This window comes from Sinohyriopsis cumingii, chromosome 6, assembly GCF_028554795.1.
Source record: "Sinohyriopsis cumingii isolate HCF-2022 chromosome 6, ASM2855479v2, whole genome shotgun sequence".
Lineage (NCBI taxonomy): Eukaryota > Metazoa > Mollusca > Bivalvia > Unionida > Unionidae > Sinohyriopsis > Sinohyriopsis cumingii.
Genome location: NC_142966.1, coordinates 146,314,945 through 146,338,176, shown reverse-complemented (window position 1 = coordinate 146,338,176; position 23,232 = coordinate 146,314,945). Strand labels below are relative to the sequence as shown.

At 33.8% G+C, this 23,232-nt stretch overlaps 1 protein-coding gene across 16 annotated transcripts in view; it reads left to right on the top strand.

Annotated features, from left to right (window-relative positions):
• The window catches only part of LOC149798216 (sodium- and chloride-dependent taurine transporter-like), a 58,213-nt gene extending 35,391 nt beyond the window's left edge, over window positions 1-22,822 (top strand). For all 16 annotated transcript variants that reach the window (XM_089963309.1, XM_089963313.1, XM_089963305.1 and 13 more), the window contains 11 exons: window positions 335-704; window positions 8,326-8,458; window positions 9,360-9,494; window positions 11,229-11,332; window positions 11,593-11,717; window positions 14,261-14,373; window positions 16,000-16,137; window positions 16,589-16,688; window positions 19,592-19,692; window positions 21,428-21,607; window positions 21,868-22,822. In XM_089963309.1, the coding sequence (XP_089819435.1) occupies window positions 335-704; window positions 8,326-8,458; window positions 9,360-9,494; window positions 11,229-11,332; window positions 11,593-11,717; window positions 14,261-14,373; window positions 16,000-16,137; window positions 16,589-16,688; window positions 19,592-19,692; window positions 21,428-21,607; window positions 21,868-22,071 (1,703 nt within the window). In that variant the 3' untranslated portion in view covers window positions 22,072-22,822. The remainder of the gene's footprint in view (window positions 1-334; window positions 705-8,325; window positions 8,459-9,359; window positions 9,495-11,228; window positions 11,333-11,592; window positions 11,718-14,260; window positions 14,374-15,999; window positions 16,138-16,588; window positions 16,689-19,591; window positions 19,693-21,427; window positions 21,608-21,867) is intronic.
• The last annotated feature ends 410 nt before the right edge of the window (window positions 22,823-23,232 follow it).

The window sequence follows — 23,232 nt, the reverse complement described above, 5'->3', positions numbered from 1 at the left end:
TTAGCATGATATAAAAAAAGTTGATACCCGTTCTCCATAGAAGCATATTTCCAACTGTATGATCATCATCAGCAGCAGTAACGACACAAACAACAACATACTTGAAAAATGCAGGGTCAGTGGTAAAGATCCTCATTTTTGTACATGAATGGATGGTTATATGTAGGAATGCAGAATTTTTACAATGATATCATGAAAGCAATAAATACTAAATATATCACGGCATTTGTTCGTTACATGGACTTCAAGTTTTTCCTTCACATTTACTCACGTTTTAACAAACATTTTCTCCGTTTTTCCACAAAGTAATTTTGATTCACTCTTTTTCTTCAAGGTATTGGATATGCCAGCGCCATAATAGTTTTTCTGCTGAACTGCGACTACAACGTCATTTTGGCGTGGGCGTTCTACTATCTCTTCGCCTCATTTACCGATGTATTACCCTGGTCACATTGCAACAACGCATGGAACACCCCACTGTGTACCGTAGATTACAGATCTGCCATGAAAGGCAGCGGTGTTGCCAATGCGACGGATGCAGGCGTTACCGAAACTAGCATTGCCATTCGCGTGACAGAGTTTATTTCAGACTTTTACCAAACCACTACAGAAGTGGCAAATGGTACTATAGAAGTTGTGCTCAACGCCACGAGCTTTCGAAATGCCAAGTCAAATTTAACTGATCCTGTTACCGAGTTTTGGGAGTGAGTATTCATTTCTTATTTATAATTTGGTCTCGACTTATAAGCTTTCTAAGAAATTTACATACGAAAGGATTTGGATCATTTATACACATTTATTTTTCTTAGTGCTATTTTAAGGTTTAGCTGGAAGTGGCCAAACTTCAAGAAAAGAACACACATGTATGTTCATGTGTCTGTTTGGTAATACTCACCTTTTCTCCGTTCTTGCATGAGTGTTTCTTGTATCTTTAGTTTTGTCCGTACAATTTAATTTTTTTTCTCATGCATTTATGTTCACTTTGGTGTTTAATACGCATCAAATGCATCCTTTTAAAAAGCCCAAACTACTCTCCAATCATCTCTCCTTCACGTTTGTGCAACAACGGGAATGTTATATGACTAATCAAATTATCTCGGGGCCATGCTACACTGATTTCAAGGAATATGTCACAAAGTGATTAAAATATGCGTTGTTAGTCTGCTGACTTTGAAATATTTGCCGTATCAATTAACTTTGATAATATACATTCTGCCTTTTTCTACAACTTCTTTTGTTAATATATGAAATTCACTCATACCTGGGTCTGCCAGTGCGTTTAATGATTCACGATCGATTAAAACTCACAAATATAACTTGGTCGATTTATCATTTAAAATTGCAGGTCTAAAATGTCATTTATTCATTGTTTAAGCGACTGAAGCACGTTTAGTTTATACATTTCCTAAATTCTATTTTCGCCATTGATGGGTTTCAGAAACATTACAGATTCAGTAAGGAAAATCATGTTTATGACATAGCAGTGTTTTGTAACACTAAATTAAAAGTTTTTAAGAATATCGTATTTAGACTACTATGATGTTGAAATTGTTTGACTCGAAATTAATCTCGAGGATTCTAACATACTTCTTGGTGTTATCTTTAGATCATTACTCCATCTGGAAAATGGAAAATACGCAATTCTTTGTATCGTGAAAACTAAACCTAGAGAAATTCTTCGGATTTTAACTGTTGACGATTACATATATATGCTGCCAACGGTAAATTCAAAAGCTTTAGACTGATTGTTAGAAGAGAGCCTAATTTAAAATGCAAACGCAAAATGAACACGAACTATTATTTGCAAAGGCAACAAACAGTATAAGATTTAACGGACGCACAAGAAGGCATAACCGTTGAGGAATATAGGCTCTCCCGGAAATATACTGAGTTTAATTATACAACAATTCGCTACTCTTCTTCATCACCCATGGATGTCTGTGCAGAGATTTATTGGTTTTTGATGAGTACGTATTAACCAAAATACGTCATCAACAACACAGTTTAACAATCTCTTGCATGTCTGTGAAAGGACCCTTTATATCAATCAATAAGTGACTGCTTTGATGATGAACTTGATTGGCTCATTGCAAGAGCATGAAAGGCCATTTTTCTCTAATCAGGTTTATTCGCGTTCACTAGAAACGAGGAAATCTCAACACATGCGGCCACGGGTGATGAAGGAGCATAGTGGATTGTCTTCTGTGGCTTACAACGATAATCCAAACGTAGAACGCTTGGAAGTAGTAGAAGTGTACGAAATGTTTCATTTTTATTATTATTTTATTATTTTATTCTATAAATATATGACATAATTAAAACAACAGGCTATTAATGAGGTGATTGGCGTGTGGTCAGCTGAGTTAGTTCCCCGCACTTTAAAACCGTACTCGAAGACAATTCTTTCCACAAATGGCGTCACATGATTCTGGTATTGAGTGAGTAAAACTGATTCAAAGAATTGAGGCAAAAACATGTTTAGAGGTGAAATCGGGGTGGGGTGCCATTATGTGCGGGCGCCCATGTTGATTAGTCACATATGGATTGCTGACTTAGCTAGTGACCATCCTAGTTCGGGTTCATAAAACTGATATTGGTCCAGGCTTAGTAGATTAGTGTATATGAACACGGTGTATAGAATTCTTTATGGTTAGTTCGTTGATATTTTCATAGAAAACAAATTAGACCAATGGCAAACATCAAACATTGCAAAGACATCGGTGTATAACGTTGCTATAATAAAAATATTTATCATGTCTACTCGATTTAAAATTTTGTACCCAGTGAATGAGCCTTGATGATTGTCATCCTATCTACACCTTGGCGCATCGATCATATATGTGCTTAGGGTCTGCGAATTTCATTGGATGCGGCAGCAAGGTACCGCATCGAATCATAATTAAGTTGTCAAATTTGAACTTCTGTTCCTACATGATCGAGACAAGGGGAGCACTTAACTGGAATGGACTCATGGATAAGCAAATTCATCTGTATTGACTTCTCTCTTGGTACGTAGTCATACATTTCGATGTTAAATTTATAAATTATTCTTTTGAAGAATTGCTTCCACAGTTTTCGATCGATATACAATGAACCGCTTTTACAGGCTGTTGGCTACTCGGCATCACATAAATAATAAGGGAGGCAATTCCTGAAATCCAATATATGTCGCTAGGACAAAGTACTATAGTATCTGCTCGAGCCGCCAAGGTGTACATAGGGTTAACATATTGGAACCTTGGCTAGCAAAGCTGGATTGTCATATACAGCTATGTTCCTCTGACTGGCTTTAACTGCTAGATTTAAGCCATTTTTGAAAAATTGATACACACCAAGCGTTCAACCCTAGTCACAAGCTCGAAAGGCTTTATTCAGCATGCATGTGTAATAAAGGACTGCGAAATATCCACAGATATCAGCTTTATACGGTTTAATTGCTTTAGGTTGTTTGGTTTTTTTTTTTGGTGATAAGAATGAAACTGTAGTAACACATAACTGAAACAGCAAAATATCCGTGTGTTTGTATGTGTTCAATATACATTTTTGTATTTTTAGCTTAAATCCCACATTTTTCATATCAAACATAACTGGAAAAATTAACATTTCTGGGAAATATACAACGTATAGATTCACTCTCTCTTTCTCTCTCTCAGTGCAGCTGTTAGATGTAAATCTGAATACTCTTTCCAAAAATTAATGTAGTAAATATGTCATACTTATATCAAACGACGCTGCTAAAGAAAAGTTAGACTTGATGTGAACGGATACAACTGGACTAGGATGTTTGCTGTCCAGTCAAGAAGTTACATTGTTATTTTTATCTGGCTTTAAAATTAGCGCGGTTGACGAAGCAACCGGCAAGCATAATTAACAGGATATGCCACGTTGAAACTTGAAGAGTCGTAGGACGTTTATGTATGAAGTACGAGCATACATTGCAGGTGTTAATCATTGTGCTATTTGAGGCTTTATTGCCACAGGTGTACACGTGGGGGTGCAACGATACACCAGTATACCGGTATATTGCGGTTTGCCATTCTGGCAATACATACCACAATACAGTTGTCTGTACCACGACTTTTTCACGGTTTTAGTTTAATCCAACAAATCTCTGTATACAGCACACTTTTTCCAATTTAATTCAAGAACCTTATTTTCTTTTGTTTTCCTAGATGCACGTTTAGTACGAGAGTGAAAGAGAATGTAAAACTAGATGCACACTACCATTATTTTGGCAAAGTTTAACTGGTGGTGACACATCAATACCAGGGGATATTTTTCCAGTTATAAATGATAATTTATGAACCTCAGTTTGTCTCAGATATGTATATCCTGTTCGTTATGGCACGAAATGAACAGTACTCGTTGTTGTTGTTGTTCTAGGGTTTAACGCCATTTTTCAGCACAAGATAGGCTATACATGGCGGCCAGTATAACTGGTGGAGGAAGAACCCTGGAAAACCCAGGGAAGAACCACCTACCCACGAGAAGCTACTGGCAGGCTTTCCCACGTACCCACGCTAGCCGAGTCTTGGACTCGAACCCACGCAGACAGAGGTGAGATGGCAGTGATCCGGAACGGTGAGCGCTTTAGACCACTCGGGGCCCTCTCCGTGTTCGTAAATATATCAGTTCCTCTAAAATAATTTGTTTTTTGTGTCCAGTCTGATGTTTTCCATGTGAAATACATGGTCGGTCAGATCAAAGTGCTTACATCACCTTATCACCCTTTTTCTTGTCTCCAAAATATTGATTAACGTCGACTAGTTTTTCAGGTTAGTTGACAGGCATGTAGACCCATAATTCAAATTTTCAGAAATGTATTATTTTTTTTAAATGGATTTTAAAATTATTTCCAACAAAAAAAAAACAAAAAGTGCAGTGTGGGAATTTTAAAACGCCGACAGACTTGTGGTTATATTATTGTTTTCTTTAAGTGATACTGATTGCAATACGTATTGCAATATGGGTTTGGTATATTTCAATACGGTTTTGGGCTTATCGTTGCACCCCTGTATAAATGGTTAACTGCAATGCCAGACACAAATGGGTCTCTTGTCATGACTTACACACTGAATCATTAAGTTTTGCAGATATGAAATTATGAATAATTGTGCGAAGCTGTCTGAAAGTAAATGTGAATTACGCAAACCAGGAATATTCATTTATGTCTATGCTAGTTATTTGGATATATCTATTGATATATTCATATATCGCTGTTTAATGCACAAAAATGTGGTCATAACAATTTCGGCCTGTTCATGTGACAGTAAAAGAAGAAGACAGAAGTTCTTAACATTTACATTTTGTAATAAAATGACATAATACTTAATGCAAGAGCGCACAGGTGAATTTTTTTCCAAAGAGACCGAAATGGACGTAGGTGGGGAAGAAAGTAAAACAAAATGGGGCGGTAGAACCTATTGCTGATTTAAAGAATAATGTTATTATACAGCGCTTCAGTTAGCCATGAGTGAGGAATACAAATATAATTAGTCTCACCTAATCTGATTAAAATCGTGAACTACCTGTAGTATTTTGATCTGTGTGACACTGATGAAGGTCTACGTTCTTCCAACCTCAGGAATTCCCATTCTTCCTATTTTTGCCATAGGGCCAACCATTTAATAACTTTGTTTTGGTGTGTGTGTGTGTGTGTGTGTTTTGAAAAAGAACTTCTTGCCCTATGTAACTTTAAACAAATATGCTTGCTTATTTTTCTTATTAAAAAAGATAAATAATTATAATATTCATTACGCTAACTGAACTAAATTATCTTGGGGTGAAGAAAAAAGAAATCCTCGTTCGATATAAAATTCCAGGCTGCTGCCCTTCAGATGATAATATTTTAGGTCATCAACGTTTCAGAAATAGCTTTTGAATTTCGTGGTAGGTAGATTTATCATTATACATGTTGTGCTCCATGTGAGGTTTTTCACTTGCATAAATGTAAGATATGTTAATTAGTGAATTGGAAGGTAAACAAAACATGATTTCATATAGTTATTTGCATATTCTCGATTTGAAGTTTTACCTTTGCACTTTTGTTCCGGTGTGCATCATATACAAATTATATTTTGATGAAATGAAAATAAAACCGTGAAGAAAAAATTCAATTCTTTGTATTTTATATACTTGTTTATTGTATGCTCATCTAAAAATTGTATACCTTTATCAAACTTTTCAAGCTGCGTGTATATTTATTGTGTGCCAAGAAGGCCAGATGTTTTATGTGAGGAATTTCATCTTAACAGTAATTGCAGAAGTTGCCACTAATAATATTCACATGCAATATAATCTGACTAAAGTCAGGGTTATTTTAGTTTCCAACCTTTACTCGACCATTTATTTAATCCATCATTTGGTCCAGAGTTTGTTGATATGTTCAATACAGTGATAACGGTAAAATCTGGACGAAAAGAAAACTAAAGTATTTATTATAAAACGCTTTGAATATGATGTTGATATAATACATTTTTGTTACAGAATCTGTTGACACATTATTATATACACTGTATGTGCTTGATGTCATGGATGAATATTCGTGAATTGACAAGGAAAATAGTTCAAATCATTATGATTTTTGTTACAGAATTTGTTGACACAATATTATACATGTGCTTGATGTCATGGATGAATATTCGTGAATTGACAAGGAAAATAGTTCAAATCGTTATGCTTTTAAGTCAACACGATTCAGATATAATATGTAATGGTACGAAATGCTATGTATCTAAATATTTATTACCATACCATTATTCGAAGTAACAATGAAAGAATCTAAGCTGACCGCTATGCAAAATACATTGTATGGTATATATATATATATATATATATATATATATATATATATATATATATATATATATATATATATAGTAGGATCTTTTAATTGAAACAGAATTGTTTGACTCTGACATATTTATTAATAATTTAGGTCACTTGATTAAATCGCATTTGTATGTATGATATTTTATAGTCTTATTTTTTTCTTCAACTTCCTGTAACTTATTTTTCATTTACGGAATGCCTTTAATAAGAAACAGTTTCAATGAACGTGTGGCTTTTATTTCAAAATATGACTCTTAGTATTTTTGGAAAATTAATTCTGAATATTTATCCTCTTAAGGGACATATTTTGTTTAAAACAAAAATAACGATAATCGTCAAGTGGAAACATTGATGTCTCAATAATATAAATAATAATAATAATAATAATTAAGAAATTTAAAAAAACCCCACTTATTATGACGGTTTATAAAAAATGTTATAATCCTTTTAATTTCTTTATCAAATTAACTCCATAACTTTCTGAAATTTGCTTCTACACCGTAATATTTTTTACTTTTGTTTCTAAGTACTAGGTATATGTTCCAATTTTAGGGATTGAACATCACAAGCTAGACTGTTTCATATTATTAAAAAATGAACACCCACACCTTTAAACATGTGTAACATATTTAACTGTGTATGTTTCCTTCCATTTGACTAAATATACATATTTTGTAATTCTTACTTAAATGACGTAATAAAGGAAAATATTTTTAAAGAAAAATGCTGCTCTGTGCATGTGAGTTTAGGTGCTGGTGTATTGTTTTTCAGTGCATAGTAAAAATGTACTTTCTGATTACAAATAAATAAAGAAATTAAAAACAGTCATTCCTCAATTACACTGAAGGAATTAATTTCTGCAGAGTAATGTTGCAAATTTTCACATACAGAAAATTATCCATGAAACAAGTGAAAAATGCACAAAAAACAAGGGCAATCTTTGGTGTACGTTGTTTAATGACATGCAGTCCTGGTCTTCTGCTTTTTAGAACATTTTCCTTGTTGCTTCAAAAATAAAAAATAAATGTGTGCATTACGAACGCGTTCTCTATACAAGATGACACTCGTACATGATGGGCAATTTTTGATGTATTGTTTAGATCTGTGTATCACAGAATTGCTTGAAAGGATACATTGTGCTTCTTTAACAGGTTTCACATTACCATTTCACCATGATTGACTTACTTCACTGAGCATGTAGTTGGCATATGAAAATGTAAGTTTGACTCAACTTTAAAGTAAGTGTAAGTGTGATTTCACTTTTTAATAGTTAAGTGTGATTCACTTTTAAGTAACTGTAAGTGTGCTTTCACTTTTAAGGAATTGTAAGTGTTATTCACTTATAAGTAAGTACATGTGTGATTCACTTCAAATTAACTAAGTGTGATTCACTTTTAAGTCTAAGTGTGATTCACTTTTAAATAGCTTAGTGTGATTAACATTTAACTTAGTGTAAGTGTGACTTCACTTTTGCATAGCATCAAATTTCTTCAGGCGCAAAGTCCTGCAACTTTCTACCGGGGTAGGCCAACCGGGAACAATTAAATGGGACCTCGCCCTCTGTCTCTTACTGGCCTGGATTGTTGTGTATTTCTGCATATGGAAGGGTATAAAATCGTCCGGAAAGGTACTTCTACATGTTTGTTGATATCTCTATTTTGGGCCTCTTCCATTAAGGATTTTGTTTCGAAAATGGAAACAAAAACCACTTGTTTCACAAGCGGTGTAAAGTTACTTAGATAAGATCATTTTCATGGCTAAACCATAATTTACAGATAAATCAAAATCATGGATGTTGATGCGGGAAAATAAAGATCTAAATATATAATTTTAAAATTCGTACAGTTTGTCTCGTATCGTTGTGTTCGCTCGAGGGAAATTCAAAACGTCATTTATGAGTAATTTTATTTACTATAGTAACAAAATTTCATTTTATTGTTTTCCACAACTCGGACATGTTCTTTATATTTATTAGTCATGAATAAGTGTATTTGGCAGGACATCTTTAAGGCAGATGCAGCATAAAGATTTCTTCTGTTGGAGGGGACACACATAAACAGCCTCAGAATTTTCGCTTATCTCAATTTTTACTTGTAATCACTTTACACTGCATTTAGCGGTCTTTCCGTCATATTTAGAATAGCAGGTTTGATAGTTTCATTGGTTTTACATTTGTAGCAATTTCCTGTCAAATTTAAAGTTTGTGATCGATATTTTGCAAAGTTTTTACGAAACATATCAAAAGGAGAGTCATATTAGTTGAGACTGGTTTTAGAAATCTTTGATGAAAAGTATATCCTTGAGGAAATATAGCTTTAAAATTGTATGTTTAAATTGTAAAACCAAATTATAATTAATCATCAATTATTCTTGTATTCTTTTTATTAGACACTGAGTTTATAAAATTTCTAAAAATAATTGATAATTGTATCAAGGGCAAAATGTTTAATGTCTAAGAATGAAAAGCATGATTTCTTTTGCGTTTTATTTTCGGACAATGTTTTTGTTTTTAATGTCCACTTTTTCAGGTTGTGTACTTTACAGCGACCAGTCCATACATACTTATACTCGTTCTACTCGTACGAGGTGTTACCCTTGATGGCGCTGTTGATGGACTTAAATATTATCTTCTTCCTGACTGGTCGAAAGTTTTAGACTCACAGGTAGCGCATGCATAATAAACAGGCTAAATGGCTGATTTAGATAGCTATCTATTTAAGAGAACATCTATGTATGTATGTATGTATGGTATGTATGCAGGGCCGGCGCCAGACTATATGGCGCCCTAGGCAAGGTTAGATTCTGGCGCCCACCCCACCCCCCGGGAAAATATCAATTTCAAAATTTATAAATAAATTTTTATAAAAAATATTTCAACATTTGAGCACAGACCAAGGGTAATTTAAAAAAAAAATTACCCCTCTGTGCTCAAATGTCTGGACCCCCCCCCCCCGCAAAAAAAAAAGCGTTGATCATGTGTAGTAGGTTCACAACATTCAGTGCTCCCAGTGCTAATTTCAGCAAGAGCAGTCATCGTTTTGCTTTCTCTGGACGAAGGTATTTCAGGAAGAACCCCTCTTGTTTTGCTAGCCCCTTAATTTGTTCTGCTTTTCGTTTGCGGTACTGGGCTCCAGAGGGTTTTTTCTTTTTTTCCGCCATGGCACGCTGGAAAATATATATATATATATATATATATATATATATATATATATATATATATATATATATATATATATATATATGTTACGGCCAATCTGTCAAATTGCCCAGTTCATGAAATGGGCAAATTTGTCTGCCCAATTCTTTCCTTGTTTATACCATTAAAATAAGGAGTTACCCCCTCAATTTGGTTTCCGTGGCAAACTGAAGGTTTCGTATACGCGTGATCCCACGGAAAAACTCGTGGACTATAAAAACACGGGAACGTAATTACGTCCTGAAAGTTTCGTATACGCGCGATTTTCACTGACTGATTTTGCTTGTTTCGGTCAGCCTGGTGTTTCGGTCAGACTGAATCTACCCGATTATTTGTCCCTGTATGAAATAAACCAGGATAAAAACGACCCTCAATAAAACTGAAATGTATCTATTTATTTTTCTAAACTGTTGTTGATTTGGAGAAATGCGCCCCCTGAAATCAGCGCCCTAGGCGGCTGCCTAGTTTGCCTATATGGTAGCGCCGGCCCTGTATGTATGTATGTATCTGTCTGTCTGTCGGTCGTTCGTTCGTTCGTTCGTGTATATTACAGTGCAGAGACACAACCAACAATGCAACCTTCCTTTTAATGGAGACACATTACTGATGATATAACCCAACGTTTGATTTTGGTTCTTGTGAAAGTTTTGCTTGTTTAGTTTACATGCAGGCGGTTTGTGCCTTTCAAACATATATAGAGTCTTGTATTTTGAAACTATTTTCCAGATATTTTCTTGCAAGTGAGAAACTATAAAGGAAATGTACAGTAGTACCTCTAGGCACCAAAGTCACAGTTTAGCTGGACAATCATTTGTGGGAGAAATTTTCGAATTTAGAAAAGAATTATAATTGTTATATTTCCGACCAACCTTTTAAGTCTGAAATTGCAACCGTTGGTACACTAAATTTCTGATCAACATCATTTTAATGGTATTAGAAGTCTAAGGTAACACGTGGTTTAAGTTGTATATTCATACAAATAATTGGCAAATAACCAATGAAAATGCTCTAAAGGGTTACTGCAATCTCTGATGTCTCAAGCAGGACTATCCACTGAATATTCATTAGCTTCAAATTAGCTAAATTGTTTTTGTTTAAATTTCTAACTTATTTGCCATGTGCACGGTACTGAAAAAGTTTATATCATTTATAAAATCTGTGCATCTTAGGACTACGTTTTAATTGTTGATAATCCTTACAGGTGTGGGTTGATGCAGCTACCCAGATATTCTTCTCCTATTCAATCTCCCTGGGAACTCTCACTGCCCTTGGAAGCTATAATCGCTTTAATCACAACTGCTACAGGTAAGTGTTTTTCTCAGGATAATTAAGATTATATATATTCAGACCATGTATATTTGTTGACATACTTTGGAAAAAACATGATGTTTTTATGTTTTTTTTTTAATATAAATTAGGCATTGTTTACAATTATTTCATCCCATTTTGAGACACATAACACAGGATAACATATCTGTCACATTTGTGTTGCCCTTCACCCCTATTTCTAACATGCCAAATTTTATTCTTGTTAATACTCAATACAGTAACTTTGTCCATTTCAGAGATTCAATACTATTTGCTGTTGTGAATAGTTTGACCAGTTTGCTAGCTGGTATGGTGATCTTCTCTGTCCTTGGCTATATGGCCCGCAGACAGGGAGTGTCTGTTGCTGAGGTGGCTGAATCAGGTTAGAAGCCTCTTTTACTAATATTTTACCCATAGTCACCATAGCAGCTGCTAAACTGGGAATTATGTCTGACCGCATACATTAAAGTTGCTAGCTTAAAATCAGTTTCATTGATGACTTAATCAGAACAAGTATCTAAAGAAATGCCACATGTACTTGCTTATAAGTCTGTTCTCAACTGCATCTGTATTGACTCAGATCTGCCATTGCATAAAGCACCAGCAGATCTGGATCAATGCAGTTTTCTTGGAAGTAATAAGTAAAACAAACACCATAGAGTAAGATCTGCTATGGCAGATTGGGGTATGTGTTGTTTCTAGGTTGGACCTGACTTGGAGCCTCAAATTTTAAATAAGTGGTTTTGGAAACCAAAAGCAATGTAGACTGAAAAATAGATTAATATTTTCCTACATGGTCTAAAATAGCACAAATACCCTGCTACAATTTAGTGATACCAAAAAGAATCCAGTATAATTCAAGAAAAATTTACTTCTCTGATGCCATATGCTCTAACTGATTATAACAAATTCATCTTTTCTCCCAAATTACCAAAGATTGAATTCATTATGACAAGTATCTATCTCAACTGCACAATCTTCAGAAAACCAAACTGAAAACTTTTCCAATTAGTGCAGCACATTCATCTGAAATTAGGTCTTATTAAGGTGGACACTGTATGGTGCAAAAATGTCATTATGATGTGGGTCTGTACCAGTCATGATTAATAGCAAGGCTTCTAAGTGAGTGTATACAGTAGTAATGTCGTCAGCAAGTTTCTGACTAGAATCTGGATTATCCATAGCCTCATATAGGTGTTGAGCACAGTTTAATCTTTTGACGTGTCTCATACAGGTCTTGGGCACATTTGAATCCTTTAATGTACTTCATATAGGTGTTGAGCACAATTGAATCCATTGATGTGTCTCATATAGGTCTTGGGCGTATTTGAATCCTTTGATGCGTCTCATATATGTCATGGGCACATTTAAATCCTTTGATGTGCCTCATATATGTGTTGAGTACTGTTCAAGCTTTTAATGTACCTCATACAGGTGTTGACCACAATTGAATCCACTGATGTGCCTCATATTGGTGTTGGGCAATTTAATCTTTTGATGTGCCTCATATTGGAGTTGAGCATAGTTTAATCCTTTTGTGTGTTTCATATAGGTGTTGAGCACAGTTTAATCCTTTTGTGTGCCTCATATAGGTGTTGTGCACAGTTTAATCCTTTTGTGTGCCTCATATATGTGTTGAGCACAATTTAATTCTTTTGGTGTGCCTTATATTGGTGTTGAGCATGGTTGAATCGTTTGCTGTGTGACATATTGGTGTTGAGCAGTTTAATCCATTTGTGTGCCTCATATATGTGTTGAGCACAGTTTAATTCTTTTAGTGTGCCTTATATTTGTGTTGAGCATGGTTGAATCCTTTGGTGTGTGACATATAGGTATTGAGCACAGTTTAATCCATTGGTGTGCTTTATATTTGTATTGAGTATTGTTGAATCCTTTGTGTGTGACATATTGGTGTTGAGTACAGTTTAATCCTTTGGTGTGTCACATTTAGGTGCAAAGTATAGCCTTATTATGTATTGAATTAAATATCTCATTCAATAGTGTATTAGCTGGAGTGAATGCTCTATAGGTAAGAGACTGAAATGAATACCCCATAGTATAGATTATGACTACTCACAATGGACATTAGAGAAATGAATACCTCATAGTATAGATTATGATTACTCACAATGGACATAACATAAATGAATACCCCATAGTATAGATTATGATTACTCACAATGGATATAACAGAAATGTCCATGAAATGAATACCCCATAGTACAGATTATGATTACTCACAATGGACATAACATAAATGAATAACCCAAAGAATAGATTATGATTACTCACAAGGGACATAACAGAAATACCCATGAAATGAATACCCCAAAGTATAGATTATGATTACTCCTAATGGACATAGCAGAAATACCCATGAAATGAATACCCCGTAGTATAGATTATGATTACTCACAATGGACATAACATAAATGAATACACCATAGTATAGATTATGATTACTCACAATGGACATAACAGAAATGAATACCTCATAGTATAGATTATGATTACTCACAATGGACATAACATAAATGAATACCCCATAGTATAGATTATGATTACTCCCAATGGACATATCAGAAATACCCATGAAATGAATACCCCATAGGATAGATTATGATTACTCACAATGGACATAACAGTAATGTCCAAGCTTCCTCCTTCCCCCAGAAATCAAGTTTAAAAGAGTCACCAGTTTCATAAATCACATATCCCATGGGAGAGACTCAAAATGCTGAATTCCTGGAGCTTAAAGAAGTCCAAAACCGAATCGAGTTTTACCAATACTATCAGTGTAAATAGAATTTTGCTTTCTAAACATTACAGCCTGTATACTTGTCTCAACACTAACAAGAATCGGTCCTAACAAATATTCACTCCTAAACAAGTTACAAATTTTCCATTTTTCAATTTTTATAACAGGCCCAGGCCTGGCTTTTATAGCTTACCCGGAAGCTGTGGCCCAGATGCCTCTCAGTCCTTTGTGGTCCAGCCTCTTTTTCCTTATGCTGATTTTGTTGGGTCTTGATAGTCAGGTTGGTAGAGAGAAAATAATTTATACTTGTTTTTACCTGTGCTAAAAATAGTTGATCAATATTCTATTATATGTATGCATTAGAATACAGTTTTATTTTACTTGAAGCGGATGTTCACAGTTAGACATGTTTTCCATATATTTGATCCATGGAATACTCAAATGCATTTCATGGTATTTCCATCAAATCAGTCAAAGACTGAAAAAATATCAGTTTAAGGATTTGTTATTCCTCCATGTGCATTTACACAGACAAGTCTTCCAACACTAAACATGTCACAGAGGCCTTATAAACTTGAAAAAGAGTTCAACACTTCTTCAGACTGTGTTCTGTTATAAATTTCATCAGAGATAAGCCATGATTCCTTAACTGAAAATCACCGCTCCGGTGGCCTAGTGGTTAGAGCGTCCTACTTGGAAGCGGGAGGTTGAGGGTTCAATCCCTGGCTGAGTCATACCAAAGACTAAAAAAAAATGGTACTAACAGCTGCCTCGCTTGGCGCTCAGCTTTAAGAGGTTAGTGTTGGGACTGGTCAGCCTGTTGTCAGGATAATGTGACTGGGTGGGACATCATGCTACATGTCTGCAGCATGATGCCCCAAATGCTGGACATCACTATAAACTGCCACACTGCAGACATCGTAGTGATATGACTGAAAAATTGTTAAGGCTACGCTAAAAATGCTAATCACACACACACTTTATTGAAAATCAAAAACTCTATTATTTAATCCCCGTTGCATACAAAATGATCAGTGAAGAAAAAAAACCACTTACCAATCAAGCAGTAAGAAAGATGTAAATTGTTTAATCAATTTGATGAAGACGAATGGAGATGTTTAGTGAAACTGGGACAAGGTTCATACTTTTCTCTTAAATCTTTATCCTGTTCTGTTAAAACCATCCCATGTTCCTACTGACATGAATTTAATTGTTTTGAAGTGTTTCTATTTGTTTTCATTATTATATTGTCTTATAGTGTAAGTTTTTTTAAGATGATGGGAAAGATTATTTTTCTTGGATACATGTACAAAATGTCACATATAAATGGACATTTACAACAGGCTATTTCTTTAAAAAAATGCTGAGAAAAGGAATTGATAATTATCATTAACAATATAAATTATTCATTAATTGAATAAAACTATAAATAATAACTAATTAAAACATTCGCTTATTAATTGATTCAACATAAAGCTTTCCATCAGTACAGTCAATAATGCCATAGGAATCAGAAGGTTCTCACTGTAATCTGTTTCCACAAACTATTGTTTTGCAGCTATTGTTTGCTGACAAATGTGTCAGAATATATTACAATGAGGATAACTGCTTGATGTTTTCAGGCTGACATATATTGGTGGTCATACGCCTATTGAACTAAATTTTTTATACTATAACCACCAATATACATCAGCCATTCTTGCTGTTATCCCACTGTTAAATGAAACAATAAACTGATTACTAAATACTGGCTGTAAAGGGAAAATATTTGCAATAGTGACCATTTACAATACCTTTTCCAGGTAAAATTGCTTACATTGTATTTAAAGCAAAGCAATGTCTCTAACTATGCACTGATGATGTTTGCATTTCATTGATACTTACAGTTCCACTAACTTGTTTCCAGTTTATAGGCGTGGAAGGACTTATAACCGCTGTAGTGGACCTTTTCCCAAATGTGTTTCGACGTGGATACAGGAGGGAGGTCCTAATTGGTGTTGTCTGTGCCATCTCATTCCTGATCGGCCTGTCGATGGTGTCTGAGGTTTGTTCATATGCAGCACAGATAATGCATTCTTACACATAAATTAAGTATCATCTTCTTTTCCTTTGTAAGAAAATTAATTAAAGTCATTTGTTCTCTTTTAACAGTGAAATAAATTTCAAATTCATTTCAAATTAAGGATTATTGTCATAATTAATAAACATCACTAGAAATTAGGTCTGAATATGGATATGTTACCTTTTATAAGTTTCAAAGGTTTCACACAAAAAAGGTATCTTCAAGTAATACTAAAGTTTTGCAATTTAACATGTCAGTTATTTATAATGAAATGTTTTAACCAAGTTCTTCCACTTTTATTGTTGATTATTTTCAATGTGATCTTCACACAGGGATTTTACTTTGTTCACTTTCCGCACAGTGCACAAGCTGTGCTTGTATTTTAAATAAATGGGCTTAATCATTTTGACTAAACCACCTCCTCCCTCTCCAGGGAGGGATGTATGTATTTCAGTTGTTCGACTTCTACTCAGCCAGCCGAATAATTCTTGTTGTGGCCTTCTTTGAATGTGTGGTGGTAGCTTACCTATATGGTATGTTGGTTGAGTACAATATATAAACAACAATCTTTTAATTTATGTTCCTCAGAGGTCCAGGAAGCACCTTTAAGTGTTGTCTGTGAGCTGTGTAAGCAATATCATTATTTTTAAGGAACAAAAAATTAATATTAGCTTCTACTGATACTTCAGGTAAATATAACATTTGGTTTTGAGTAAAAGTTTGAGTAAAACTTGTTTTTATTTCAGATTGTGTTGTGCAGGGTGTATTATTATTATTTTTGGTAAAGATTCAATTTGTTTACACATTTTAAAAAATATAGGAAAATAAATAGCCATTTAATTTTATAACATTACTTGAATGAAGAGAATAAAAAAGATTTAATATACTATTTTACTTTATAATTCATAAACAGAAATCAAAATTTTCACCAACAAACAAGCATTCAAAAGCCAGTAACACAAAGTCTCTCGTATTTTGCTTAGAAAAATTTATTCTTGGATGCATGTACTACATACTGAAAGTTGATGTATACACTTGACAAACATCTTTCATACACTGGTCAGTGTATGCAGTCTCATTCTGTACTTTCATGGGTACAGCCCGCAGCCAAGACACCCCACCCCATCCCATATAATCTTTGTGATTTTTATCAATTTAATTTCATAAGGCTACAATGCAATAACATTCTTGTTGTTGCTGATTCATACAATGCAAATAATAGACTCTTTTTAAATATTGAAAATAAATGGGCCTTTTTCCCTGATATACATCAGTCATGTGCATACAGCCTGACAGTTTATTGAAAAGTTAAAAATATTTTGTTGGTTTAAACTTTAATAAGCCACCGATATTGAATTCATGAATAAGAACCACACTTCGTCCTGATCACGTCAGCACTTCTCTTTATTTGATAAAAGTCAGTTCTTTTTAGATCCATCAGTTCAATACAATTTTTTCATGGGTTTAAAAGCAAATATGCTAACACAATATCCCCTTTTCTAGTTATTGATAACAGAGTAGAACAGTTTTCAGTGTTTGTCTGATATGTCATCCAAAATATTTCCTTGAGATCACATATTTTTTTAATCCATTTCATGGACTTAATTCTGAAACAAATGATTGTGGCATTTGCAATATCTTTTAGCAGTGTATTTGAAGGACCAGTTATTGTCTTATTATGTCTGCATGTGTTACTGAGAGACAGAGAGATGGTAGACCAATCAGTCTTTCTCTTTCCATGAATTAAAGGTGTTTATATTTGGATTTATTTATTTCATACATCCAAACATATCCAGAGTGTAAAAAGTTAAAACAGTTTCTTATTGAGAATTTTGTAAAGTTGGCATGCAAAACATTTATTGGTAAAATTAATTTGTGGAGTACATGTTGGCTAAAATATGAAAATTTGGTTATTGTTTCTTTGTTTATTGCATGATCTGTACTTAAAAAATAAAACTTTTAATCCATATTGGCTGAAATATAAAAATTTCATTGCACTTTTTTATTTTCTGCCTGATCCTTACTTTAGAAAATCCGATATCATCAGCTGTCATTAATCTTCCTGTCAATAAACTTAGTTATCTCCACACACACAAAACAAAACCTTTCCTACCATATCTAAAAAATTCACCTCATCAATTCATGATCATATTATACATGTACCTTTACAGTGAATGGCTAAATAAGATAGTTTGCTGTTTTTAATTAATTTGGAACAAGGATGTGTTACAAATATTTGATTTATATTGTGTGCTTAACTTTTGTCTATGATTTTAAGTTGTAAATAATATGTTTACATAGCATTTGAGTTTGGAATATTCTAGGCCCAGTCTTGTTTACAATTAGATTGGAATTTTCCATTGGAGTGATTCACATCTAAGCCAAGGGAAAATTGTATAAAAATGGATTTGAAAAACAAATAATGAATTCATGTTTTACATCAGTCTGAGGAAATCCAAATATGATCAGAATTTACAGATGTGTTTAGATATAATTTGAGAGGAATTTTTTATTTAAAATATTCATTAGAATAACTAAAGTGTTTATTCACTTTTGAGTTACTAAAGTTCATTCAGCTAGTAACTAATAAACAACACTGGATTATTTTGAACTCATTAAAAGACATTCTGGGTTGCATCATTGTGTTATATAAGGACATTCAAAACTAGTGGAAATCATTCAGAACATTCTGGGTTTGTTTAGACTTGTGATAGGACATTTAGATTTATTTGGATTTAATTCACCCTTATGTAAGTGTCTCTTGAATTTTCACTTTGTATTACTGAGAAATAAATTGTATAATTTACTTAAATTGTTGGTTTCACATTCTTTCCATGTCATGTTTTAAGACAAAGAGTCATAATATTTGAATACCTTAAAATTTAAGGAAGAAATATAATATATAATGATTAAATGTATTGCATACTGTACATCTTTGTAGACGTTTTTACATGGAAAATTAAAATTCACATATAATACTTTATACTGATTTTTAAATGATAATTTTATGTTAAAAATGTTGAAACTCCTTTTCAAAATTGATGTAAATATAACAAGAACTAAACTGAAATGGCAGAGGTTTTTTAATTGATTTCTCTGAAGATTATCATTTTTCTGAAGATTGTTTATCATTTTAAACAAAAATATCTTTGGATGTCGTTATAATGCCATGTTCAACCATACTATTATGGTATGTATGGTATCGTTGGTGTACAATTAAAACATAATAAAAACAACTTTGAATGTATGCCTACAAATGTTAAGTATGTCAATTGCAGGTCTCCTAATTTGTTTAGATGTACATGTCTAATATCTTATAATTAATATGCAAGAAGCAATTTGTGATCCCACATCAGTCACTTAGTTTCAAAAGGGTTGAAAATACATTTTTCAATAGAGACCAATGTTCTTAACATGTAATGTGTCCTTTTTTCAGGGGTAAATCGGTTCTATGACAACCTTGAAATGATGTTTGGATTTAGGCTGTTTCCCTGGATGAAGTTCTGCTGGTCAATTCTGACACCACTATTTACCATGGTATGTGCCTTAGAGATAAGTTATGTTTACATCTCTCCCTATTTGTATAAAATGTGACCACTCTGGTGGCCTAAGCGTTTAGAGCATCCAACTCAGATGCAGGAGGTTGCGGCTTCAAACCCTGATCGAGTCATACCAAAGACTTATAAAAAGGTACTGGCAGGTGCCTTGCTTGGTGCTCAGCATTAGGAGGTTAGTGTTAGGACTGGTCGGCCTGTTGTCAGAATAATGTGAATGGGTGGGACATCATGCTACATGTCTGCAGCATGTTGCCCCAGTGCCAGACATCACTATAAACTGCTACACTGCAGACATCGAAGTGATATGACTGAAAAATTGTTAAAGCTATATTAAAAGTCCAAATCAAACACATACATGTACACACATGTATAAAAGGTAGTTGTGTGTGGAGAGTGACATGTATGCAATATTATGACAGTTTCTTTTTTTACTACAGAGCAATATGTATCACGTTTACTTCCAATATGAAAAATGAAAATTAAAAAAGAAGTCATATTTCGCCAGAATATATCTTAAAGTAAATCAAGATGTTTACTTAGTCAATTTTGGGGCCCCGAGTGGTCGAGTGGTCTAAAGCGCTCTCCGTTATGGATCACTGCCATCTCACCTCTGTCTGCGTGGGTTTGAGTCTAGGATTCAGCTAACGTGGGTATGTGAGAAAGCTTGCCAGTAGCTTCTCGTGGGTCGGTGGTTCTTCCCGGAGTTTTCCTGGGTTCTTCCTCCACCATTAATACTGGCCGCCATGCATAGCCTATCGTGTGCTGAAACATGGCGTTAAACCCAACAACAACAACAACAACAACTTAGTCAATTTTAAGCTTAAATCTTAGCCAGTCAAATCACAGGGCTCAATACTTTTGTTTTCAAGTCCAGAATAATAAGGGTTGGTGGAATTCATGCCTGATTTATTCATTGGTTAGTAGAAAATGCAGTCCAGGGAAAAGTGAGAAAATATTAAAGGAATTTTGTTTTACTGTTACTGTTTACAAAAACGCAGCATTACGGCATATAAAAAACATTGAAAACATATAATAGAAATCAATCAAAAGATTGGTTTGACATCTAAACTAGATAAAATAGAAATCAATCAAAAGATTGGTTTGACATCTAAACTAGAAGAACATAAATAGAGTTTAATTTAAACAGACATTTTTGAAATTCTTTGACTAAATTTATAGCTTCTGTGACCCTTGTTATCAAAAGATTGAGATCATTCATTGAGTTTTATAAATTACATTGGAATGAGTACAAAGATAATATTCTAATTATCACATGATGGAAATTACAAATTTTATTTCAAGGAAATGCAGTACTGAAATGACTTTTAAATAAATTTGCAGTTTCAGTTCATTATGCCTTTGTCTTGCATGATGTAATTTGTGACAGCATGATGTGTTATTTTATGTGTTACTTAGAGAAGAAAAAAATAATATCAGTATATTAACCTAAATGACCATATCAATTTCATTTGATAAAGTATTGTGCATAATATTTTTAGATAGTTTTCATATAAAGAAATGCAACATGAAGTGCATTATATTGAATAAATGTTTTTAAATTTAAGAAAACAAATCCTAATGTTCATTTAAGTTTCTGAATCGCTTTTGACGATCAAAATCTTGCTTACAAGAGACCATTTGGACCAAATTATTGTTTTTAATTGAAAAACCTGTTATTTTATTGATGAAAATAAACTTTTCTTTGGCTTTGTCAGGGTATGTTTGTCCTTGGTGCAATAAGCTACTCAGAGGTTGAGTACAAGAGGAAGACAATGACATACCATTACCCTGCATGGGCCATTGCAATTGGCTGGATGCTTGCCTCAGTATCTGTTATTTGGATCCCCATAACTTTGATTTACAAGTTGTTCACTTCAAAGGGATCCCTAACTGAGGTAAGTTTGAAACTTTTCTGTATATTTGTCATATATTTTCATACATTATAACAATCAAAAGACAGCTGTTTCTCATTCCTGTCTAGACTGATGGAGGCATTCCATTGGATAGGTGAGTCATTATCATATTTGCAAAGGATTGTAGGTTTTTATACTTCATTATGTTCCGCTACAATATAGTACAGACAATGTTTAACTGTTTAGAAAACAGGGTGTAATTTGTGAATGCATTCATCTTTTTTTTTTTCTTTCTCCCCCAGCGTTTCAGTGATGCAGTCAAGCCTCACCTTCGACAACATCAACTAAGACATAGAGAAGACCTGACACGCATTCATCTTGTCAGGAGTAAGGAGGAGTCAGTGTTAAATGAGGAGAGCGTTAACAACGATGCCTATTGCAAGAATAGTTTTCTACTTGTTAACAATAAATGCTTAAAAGAAGCCAATTTTGAAAGCAATGACTAATGTACATCTTCGTGAAGATTTGTATTTTCCCATAGTCATTGTCCTATTTTGAATACACCATCTGTACACGAGTGCATGTCAAGATGGAGCACAAAGCTCTAATCATTGTACCATTGTATCATACATGCATACAACATTCCAATTAATCAGAACTGCTTAAAGGTATCATTCTCATTTAGACTAAAGATGGTTCAGACACATAAAAATATTTTACTGCCAATTTTTTATATTCATTTTCTTTTGTAATGGGTGCCAATAATAGCTATATAGATATATTTTCCAAGACAATGGACCATCATGTTCTCAAATTTATTGATTGTTGGATGACTGGTTTCTTGCCACTCTATGTGTTTGTTCTTGCCCTTGCTTCCTCCTGTGGTAAACAAGTGACTTGTATACTAAATCATCCAATTTACTTACACATTCACTTAAGAAATATATGAATGCAGTTTTACTACACTTAAAAAGAACAAAAGCATCAGCAATGTTTGGCAGGGGAGATGTCATGTGTTTTTCTTGCATTTGACACATTTCCAAGATACAGGTTGGTTGATACTTCCTCCCGAGTTATACAAAAATAACCAGGCAACTTTCTTGCAGGAGAGACACACAAGCATGCATGTACAAACACATAATAGGAGAATAGGTACAAATGATTGGTGTAATAAGAAATAAAAGGATTATTATATTAAAATTCTGATGTGATAGATTATTATAATACAAATCATTAATAAAGTAATAAGCAGAACAAGTGACTTATTGTTTGTTAAGGTGTTAAGTCATAGTGATGTTGTAATTGTTTTGTCTGCAATATAATATACCATTTCATGATCCAGCTGGCTTTTGTGAGTGTTATGGTTTTAAATGTGGTTGACAATCGACATGGTCATGAATATTTGGATATACTGAGATGGAAAGGCTCAAACAGGGTTATTGTTTGTTTCAACACCTTGTGTTTTACAAGTCAACCCTATTTTAAATGGTTATTGTGTCTGTTTTATGGCATTTTACAGCTTTTAATTGCAGTTGCTAATTGTAATGAAGATTTCCAGTATTTTCCAGCCAACTGCTGTATCCAGATTTCTGGAGAATGCTAGCTACATTTGCCATATGAGTTTGATGTCCTAAATGGAGACCTTGAAGACATTTACACATCAATAT